This window comes from Girardinichthys multiradiatus, chromosome Y (genome assembly GCF_021462225.1).
Source record: "Girardinichthys multiradiatus isolate DD_20200921_A chromosome Y, DD_fGirMul_XY1, whole genome shotgun sequence".
NCBI lineage: Eukaryota > Metazoa > Chordata > Actinopteri > Cyprinodontiformes > Goodeidae > Girardinichthys > Girardinichthys multiradiatus.
Window position 1 is genome coordinate 38059284 of NC_061818.1, and position 9451 is coordinate 38068734.

The following is a 9451-nucleotide window of genomic DNA, read 5'->3' on the forward strand; positions in this document are numbered from 1 at the left end:
GCCCATTATCGAGTGTCAAGAACCGCAAACCCGGCCTGCAAGAACAGAAGGAGGTCATGTTTCTGCCTGCATGCCTCAGAGAGAGAACACATTTCTTGGTTCTTCTGCAGTATTTATAGACCGTTAAACCTGTTGCCAACATTTGTTTCAAGTTGTCTTAGAAATGACTTTGACTCTCCTCTAGTAGCCAGGCCATTTGCAGCCTTGTTTTAGTTTTGCTGCCCGAAACATTTCTAGAGAGCCACCTTTTTGTTTAATGAACAGGGTCAGTCATATACAGCTGACTGACAGCTGGCAGCAATCTGTGAAACTACTGCAGATCTGTATCGATCTCTGGCTCCATCCTGCGATCACTCATGATGCTCAGCTTCAGCTCCTCCAGACTGATTGAGAAGAAGATTGCGCTGGTATGAATCTGATTTTGAGTTTCTGTACCGATGGAGATGATGGAGGCGTTTTCTCATTCAGTCTGAATCAGACCCAGCAGAAACTGTCCTCGTCCAAGTCGTGCCAGTCTGGGACAGAACCCCAGAGTGGAACGTCTGTTGAGATGCTTGCTGGCGGATATTATTGGTAACAAAAGATTAGAACAGATCATAATGTAGGAAAAATCATCTAATTCTTGAAGCTGTTTAGGTGATGTCTCGGTTGAATTGGTTTATTAGCAATGTTAGAATACTCCCACCACCAAAACCTACAGTCACAAGTTTCTGCTGCTGTTCTGTTTGTTTGTGGAAAAATTAGCTAAATACAGGTTTTAATACCATGTGAGGACATGTCTGAGGGAGAAGATAAAACCCAACCAGATGTCAAATGATTCATACGATCCAGATCATGTGGAGTTTTATGTGTCTGAATCCACCAACCCCTGCCCAGTCCCAGCTGTCCCAACGTACATCATCTTGGATGGTTTTCCTTCCCATGACTCCCAGCAAGAGATGGCTCACTACCAGATAGCAGGACTCCAGGAAACACAGAGCTCAGTGAGAGTAGGAGCAAGCAGGAGATAGCAGGATGTTTGAGATCCCAGACAATGTTATCAATGCTGCATCTCAGGAGGAGGAGTCCCAACGTTTGGGAAAACTATTCCTGGGTTGTCCGATGTCGGCTCGCCCTTGTTGGACCTGGTTGTTATTTCACACACCCACATAATATTGATCATTTGACGTCTGTGCGGCGCTGATAGTCTGCAGGAAGAGCTGTGGAAAACATGCTGGGGATGCTCGGCACTCGCTTGCAGAGAGAGGAGTGTGTGTTTCCACTCTCACAGGCACGGCCTCCATGTTTTATCAGTGCTGCAGCTGTCAGTCAGCCCTCTGCTTCCTATCTCTCTGCACACTCATTGTGAAATCCCTCCAACCTTGGTGTGTGTGTGTGAATAAGAGGAACTGTAACATGGCTTACACTTCAGTGAACTTCCTGTCGAGGTGCTTGACATAGGCCGGTGTAACTCAGCCTCTGTTTTTGCCAGTAAGTGTAGTTGAGCACGGACACGGCTCCAGGCTGATGTGATCACAGGTGGATGGTAATCTCACTTGTCGGCTCTCTGTACAAATAAACACGTAGCCTGGTGCTTCCCAATGATTAAAGAAAGTAGCAGCCAGGTTCTGCTGATTAATCAGAACCAGTATGAGCTCCTCTAGAAAAGCAGAAACTTGTCATGACCTGAGAGAAGCAACTGTAGCTGCCTGCCAACCTGGGACGAGTTATAATCACGTTCCCAGATCTGAACTCCATCATCCGACTGAGAGAATAATTATTTTATGAGTGGAAAACATTTAAGGCAGCTGCTGATCTCCCAAGGAAAATTACTGCAAGGATTGATCGTGCAATGCTCAGAGAAATGACAAAAAACCACGAGCTCCATCTCAGACATTACAGGTGTCAGCAGGTTGAAGGTTAAAGTTCATGACAGGGCAATAAGGAATAGACGGGGCAAATGAAAGGTTTGGGGGGCATAACTCCTGCAGCAATGTCCTCAAGACGGATGAGAACAGAGTAAAAACCCAAACCCAGCATATCAACTGTAAAGCACAGAGGTGGAGGAATGATGATTCGGAGCTACAGGACCAGGCGCCTCATGTACAAAGAAGACATATGCACAAAAATGATGGAAACAACCTCAATCGCATGTAAACTATAAAGCTTTCTCTGTTTTTGTCACCTGTAGAAGGAAATGCTCAGCAGTCTGTTCTCTAAGGAGCAGAACATGCATGTTATTCTGCCATAAGGGCCCCATCTGGAAGTCAGTTTGCTTTAGTGAATAGAAAGCATTTTAAGTCAATATATGTTCAACTTATTGGTGATGTGCAGATTGGTCTCACTAATGCAGCAATGGCCTCCTCAACTCATGATTCCTTTATACTATAATAATAATTATAATTATTCTGATTATAATAGTTGTGTTGGGAACAAACCTCAGTCAGGCTCCATGCGTGATGGCGGCTTCTAGGTCATATTTGTGTGAAACCAACAAACGTTTTTTTCAGTCATCTTTGAGTCACTGATGTCATTCAAGTAGTTGTTGGTTTGCTGCAATTCCCCACAAATGTCCCTCATGGTGGAACCGGTTCTTTGACTGCCACAGCACCGTTGCCATGGTTATTTGGACACGTGTTGGGTGCCTTCCAGTTATTTATGCTACTTTGCAGATGTATTTATGGGCGGGGACCGGCTGGTTCCGGCACCACTTGCAGCTGCGCCCAATTAGCTGTAAATTGGGATGTATAAAGGCCACCGATTTCGTACGTCTCATTTTTTTGTCAGTCAGTCATTTTCTACCGCTTCTGCCATAGTGGGTCACGGGGAAGCTGGTGCCTATCTCCAGCAGTCTATGGGCGAGAGGCGGGGTACACCCTGGACAGGTCGCCAGTCCATCACAGGTCAACACACAAACAACCACACACACACTCATTCATACACCTAAGGTCAATTTAGAGAGACCAATTAACCTAACAGGAATGTCTTTGGACTGTGGGAGGAAGCCAGAGAACCCGGTGAGAACCCACGCATGCACGGGGAGAACATGCAAACTCCATGCAGAAAGACCCCAGGCTGGGAATTGAATCCAGGACCTTCTTGCTGCAAGGCAACAGTGCTGCAAATCTACAACAGAATGGCTGAAAAAGAGAAGACTAAAAATTTTGCAGTGGCTTAGTCAAAGTCCCGACCTCAAACTGGTTGAAACAATGTGGTGGGACATTCATGGAGCCTGATGAAGACAGCAAGCTCAGACATGTTGGTCTTTTGATAGTTTTCTTCTCAATGCTTCAAGTCCAGCTGCAGTCCTCGCCTGATCAGAAATGGCAACAATATTTGATGTTCTTTCTGGCGATAAACTCAAAAAACTGTAAAGCATTGATAAGCTCCTCCTTATGTCACCCTCTTTGCTCTTCCTCAGATACGAGGCAGCTCAGGGCAGGCCCGCGAGGCCCTCAAGAGGCACTTCACAGAGCTGCAGACGGCAGCGAGTCGGTTGTTGTCGGAGCGGCTGGCCGGCCTGCTTGCCGAGGTCGACGTCATCGAGGCCGACAGCATCAAACCTCTGGACGACTGTCAGAGCCTCATCGAGCACGGCGTGGGACAGGCTGACGAGCTGCTGAGAGAAGGTGGGCTGTTTCACACGCTCATCTGCAAACCTCAAATTACCTGCAGCAAGATATTTTATGTTTATTCAAATTCCTTCAAAAGAGCAGTTTAGGTGGGACATTAGGGTTCAAGAAAGTCTCTTCATTTGTCTGCAGGAGAAGCTGCTCTGCGTTGTGGTCTTGGAGAGAAGGAAGACAAACTGGGCAGCTTTACAAAGAAAGCCATGCACATCCAATTGGACAGGTAGCACAGAAACACGATGCATCACTGCAGCATTACTCCACGCATCAGCTCATGTTAGTTCAGCGCTTTTAAAAGCTGATTTTTGGATGTTTTCCAGTCTTCCTGAGGTTCCAGCTTTGGTGGACGTCCCGTGTGTGTCAGCCCAACTTGACGACTCCATTCTCAGTCTACTCAGGGACAGAGTATCCCGCCATGGCTCCGTCTCTTCACATCCACCCGTCCAGATAGAGGAGCTGCAAGAGAGGCCGGGCAGCATCTTGGTCCGCTGGTGCAAGGTCAGCATGGGAAACGATAGAAACTGGGATTTGTTTTTATGGGAATATGAAGGAACTTTTGTCAAAACTTTCCAGGGATTACCGTTTTTGTCCTGATTGTTTATGAGGGAATGAAGTTGTGTGCAGTTTGGTGAAAAGAAAAACCTTTAAAGTATAACTGTATTTATTCCCTGATGTTTCCTGTTCCAGTACTTCCAAATTTTAATTCCTTCATGCAATTTAAATTAGGCAGTAACTATCTTTAATTATAGGTGGATGAGGACTTTGCTGCTGCTGATTACCGGCTGCAGTACCGGCGGTCGGGCAGCGGGGGGAGCCAATACGAGGATGCCTACATCGGTCGGGATTGTGAGTTCTTGGTTCTCCACCTGGACCCTCACACAGATTACTTGTTTCGGGTCTGCGCCCGTGGAGAGGGTCGCACCGAGTGGAGTCCCTGGAGCATCCCACAGACGGGATACACCACTCTGGCTCCACACGGTAGGCGGAGCCTTTAAATCCAACCTGGTTTAGGATTTATAGCTCATAGCTTAGGAAAACCTTGTACAGGAAACAGTGAAGAACATTTTGTTAGTATCAGATCCAAAATGGTGAGAGGATGAAGGTCTGTAAAGTTAGCTGCTCAGTATGTTCTGCAGGTCTGTTAAACATGGAAATCTGGATAAAAACATCTTTGGTTTCTTTTTTGTGATTCTCAGTAGAACAAAATCAGGCAGTTTAAAACCAATACATACCTGAGGTAACCACTACTCCTGTGCAGCCTGTACCATACGAATCGCTACCAAAATATTCTTGATCCAGCTGCATGTATTGATGCATGAGGGCTTCTTTCAGCAAACTGAAAATCATGGCAGAAATGGGGGAGTTTCAGAAACACATTGAATAATGATATGTTAGATTCGACGCTTTCACATTGGCATTTGTAGTTATTGGAGCCCTGGGCTACAGGAGAACAGTTGGGAAGCTTAGTCGGCAGAAGATCCAAACGGATCCAGGCTGACGGTATTCTGTTTCATCGCTAGCCTGTGCTATTAGGGAAATAAACATGAGGCAGCCTCATAGGGCTGCAGGATGTACTGGAACCAATCTGACATTACTGGACCTTCAAGTAACACCTGAGTGTTGAATATCGCAGTGCTCCTTCAGAGACCCAGGTTGCAGCTGTTTCAGCAGCATGTTCACTGTTTTTGTTTTCCTGCAGAGTGGCGTTCAGGGACTGAGGGCTACATCCTCAGCAGCAGGAAAAACATCGCCCTGCGCAACGACTCCTCTCAGAGCCGCTGCACCGTCCTTTATTCCAACGCCCCCACCTACTTCTGTGGTCAGACGCTGACCTTTAAGTATGCTCAGACACACACGCATCATACTTCTGGACTCAAACAGGTTTGGAAAGTGGCTGTTCTATAATCAGCTTGTGCTTGTTTGCAGGATCTCTGCAGCTGGTCAGTTTGATCGGCTGGACAGCCTGGGGGTGTGCATCGACACTCAGAGTGGGGAGGAGTCGCTGCAGAGAGACCAAGCAGTCTGCATCTCCACCAACGGTCGGCTGATTTTACATTTACTCCGAGTTAAATACAAAAAAAAGCGGCAGGGCAGATCATTGTCAAGGAATGTTATTATTGACTCGTTATTAAAGCTTTATTGCTGTTTGTCGTAACATTTAATTGCAAAAACTTGCAGCAGTTACAGAGTTCCTACTGTGGAAAACCCCATAATGGACTCAAACTGCAGGATTCCTCACTGCTGCATGTTGATGACCCCCTCCCCTTCCCAGGCGCTGTTTTCGTCAACGGTAAAGAGATGACCAATCAGCTTCCAGCCATCACCATGGGCTCCGCTGTGACCTTTGACATGGAGGTGGTCAACCTGCTCCCCATCAGCAACAACAACCTGAGTGAGGGCGGCCACTTCAAGCTGAGGGTCACCATCGGCTCCGGGAACCGGGAGGTGGTCTTTGACTGGCTGGTGGACCAGGCAGTGGACTGCCTCTTCTTCGGCTGCTCCTTCGTCCACTCCGGCTGGAAAGTGCTCGTGTTTTAGGCAGATGAACCGTCAGCTCAGCACAGTTACCTGTTACACTGCTGTTTCTCTTCCAACAAAGTGTTTACAGGAAAAACTTGGAATATTTCTCTCTTGACTGTTACCATCATGACATCACGCAGCCTAAAGCCGCAGTCATCCTGGACCGCTAAGATAGACGTTGCTGTAATGTTTCACATGGAGAGCACTGTTTCTCCTTAGAAAATCTGCTACTTACTTGATTGAACATATAAAATTTGATCAAAGGTTTTGCTGTAGCAGCAGTTTAAACACATTTCTAGATGAGTTTTAATGATCCTGTTACACAGACCATGTCTCAAGCTGTACGTTTTTAGTTACAGGGTCAAAATAATCTCAGCTCAGAAATATATCCAATTCTACACATACAAACACTGTGATGGGTTTTAGCAGTCATAATTATGTCTATTTTACTGTTCAGGGAACAAAAACAACTATTAACCTATCCACAATAAACTGTGGAGATTTTATTCACTTTTAATCTTAACCGGGTTAAAAACAAAACCATGATTATGTAACCTGACAAAACAAAAGGATTAATTTGGGAAAAAGTGTGATTTATATATTGGAATTTAGCTAAAAATTCAATTTAAGATCATCTGTTACATTTGCAAGATAGCTAGTCTGACTCGAATCATAGTGGGCCTAATATTGAACCCTGAGGGATCCCATAGTTAAATGGAGCAAAAATAAGTGGAATTTTATTCCCCCTTCAGCCCCAGTTGTTTTGTGGTTCTCACGGAGGCAGAAAGGTTTATCCAGATAAATCTGGACTCTTTATGAAGTTTAAGATTTTATTTTGTGACATTGTTCACGTGGTCTTCTTTCGTTAAGTTCCAGAACCTTCTTACAAAGTTGATTATTTTCTTTAGCTTTCAACATCTCCGTTGTAGTAAGAACACATGAAACAGCTGGCCAAACTTGTCGTCATTGAGTCAACTAATCTGGCTCTTTCAGAGGGGTGTCATAGTGGGCCTAATATGGAATCCTGAGGGATTTCAGATTTAATTATACATGAAAATCTGGATTAAGAAATATTCTTTTTATTCTTTATCCTCAGGAAAGAAAATGAGATTTGTCCTGATATGTCTGGCCTCATCTTAAGGAATATTTTTCCAGTAACTCCATGGGTTCCTTGCCTGTTTTATTCCAGCATCTTATTACAAAGTTGGTTTACACATTTTAGCATTTTATTTAGCATATGAAAAAACAGCAGATGAAGAGGTCATTTCTCTTGTAAGAGAAGCTATCATCATGTAGCTTTTTCTGTTGGGACGATGAGGTATCTCAGATTTGATCAAACAAAAATCTAGAATTGAGTGCGTCTTTAAGCTTCATTTATTTGTACATGTTAAATGTGCTGATTTTCTGTGAGGAAATGAGGTCCATCCTGATGAGTCCAGACTCTGCACCTCGTTAGCCTTCAGAGGACTGAAAGCTAACGACTTCAGGGCCTTCTCACAGAGTGGATTGTTGTTTACAACTTTGCCGTCGTCTCTATGGATGTTGCAGACTTTCTTTTAAGTCTATAAATCTATGCAATGTCTTAGTTTTGCCATAGAAACAGTTTCACAGTTTGGGAGGAGGAACACAAAAATTAAACTTGCAAGTATTTTTGCTCGCTGTGAATATTACACTCACTCTTTGCTACCTAAATGCAGCAGTTTCATGCTAAAAAGGAAATGCCAGACCATGCTGTTTTTATTACTGAACAGTCTGCTTTTAGAAACGTTATTTTTGAAATGTCTCAAAGCATCTCCCTCGTTTCCTCGGGCAGAAGAAAGAGGTGCTTTGAAGAAATCGAGACGAACAAATAGACTTGTTTGCTTCAGTCTGTTCAGCTCGTTCACCTGTTTTCTTTAAGCCAAAAACAATTATAATAAAATGTCACTTGCTTTTTTTATTGTAGCATGGAGTTTAAAATCAAAAATGTTTTGTATTATCTTTGATGTTTAAACTTGACTTCTTACATTGTTTTAATTTGTCTACAACAGACATATCTCTTTGATCCTCTCAGAATAAATCTGTAATATTCTTAAAACCAAAAAACATCCATAAGTTATAAACTTTGATAACTTCTGGTCATGTTTTTATAGTGGCCATTAAAGTAACAAAGCTTCCTGCAGTGACAATCCTGACAGTATTCACGTCTCTGATGAGAAGAAAGCAGCAGGTTGGTTTTATAACCTCTGCTTTAGCTCATTCACCTACATTTGAATTTTTTCCTTTCAGTCTGCTTCAACTTTGACTGGTTTTGTTAGAACCTCAACGTTTAAAAAAATAATAATCCTGTCTTCAGGTGAATCTTAAACCTGTTTTTTTTTTTGTAACTTTAGGAAGTCTGTAAAACTTTAGGTCATAGAAAAGAGTGGTGTATTTTTTGTGTAGTTTTACTCACATGCAGCAGTATAAATAAGGATGCAGATCAGAAGATCCTGCACGCATCTGGGACTGATGCAGAAACCATAGGAAGGTATCATTGTCGAAAGAAACGTGGGCTTTGTTCACTACAGACTTTTTCCAGTTGCCTAATTTATCTGTGGACATTTTCTTCATTCTCTTGGATGACAATTGGAGCCGGATACGGGTTCAGTTGATGGTACAAATGACCTGAAATCAACCAACAGAACCTCAGAAGAAAAAGCCTGTCCTTCTCTATTGGAAGAGGGATAAAACAGTGACATCTGCTGGTCAAAACTGTCCATTGAATTCGTGTTCACACCACTGTTGGTTAAATAAAGTCTTCCTCCTGACGAAGAAAACACTCTTCCTGCTGTTCTTCTGTGTGCTGATTGAATCACTTTATTAAATGAACTAACTTTGATGTCGACATTATGCTTAGAATAAATTTCTCATTTCATGCAAACAAAAGTTAAATTGAAACGTGGAATATATGTGACATCTGGATTAGATCAAACATTTCAGTGATTCAACGAGTAAAACCTGTATTCATTAAAGGCAGCATTACATCGTTCCATTTACTTCAGTTACTTCTGATCATGATGGCTGACAGCTAATAAAACCCCCAAATTTCTCAAAATCTTTTAATATTATGCTACAGCTAACGCAGCAAATTCACCAACACCCCATACAAGGAGGGGAAGGCACAAAACAGTCATTGGTAAAAAGAAAAAAAAAGCTTTCTGTTGCAATGTGCAAGGATATTGATAGGAAGTTTAGTGGAAGGACAAAGTGTCATAGCAGAAGAAAGACAAACAGGGATAACTCCAGCCTTTTATGAAAAGTTTGGGGGAGATTGGTGTGGACTGCAGCTGGAGTCCAAGTTC

General features: G+C 43.3%; 1 protein-coding gene across 1 annotated transcript in view; it reads left to right on the forward strand.

Annotated features, from left to right (window-relative positions):
- Window positions 1–8931, forward strand: part of LOC124863870 (cytokine receptor-like factor 3) — a 21855-nt gene extending 12924 nt beyond the window's left edge. The window contains exons 3-9 of the mRNA XM_047358401.1: window positions 3401–3608; window positions 3744–3831; window positions 3929–4106; window positions 4358–4586; window positions 5308–5446; window positions 5535–5647; window positions 5881–8931. Coding sequence (XP_047214357.1) covers window positions 3401–3608; window positions 3744–3831; window positions 3929–4106; window positions 4358–4586; window positions 5308–5446; window positions 5535–5647; window positions 5881–6146 — 1221 coding nt within the window. The 3' untranslated portion in view covers window positions 6147–8931. The remainder of the gene's footprint in view (window positions 1–3400; window positions 3609–3743; window positions 3832–3928; window positions 4107–4357; window positions 4587–5307; window positions 5447–5534; window positions 5648–5880) is intronic.
- The last annotated feature ends 520 nt before the right edge of the window (window positions 8932–9451 follow it).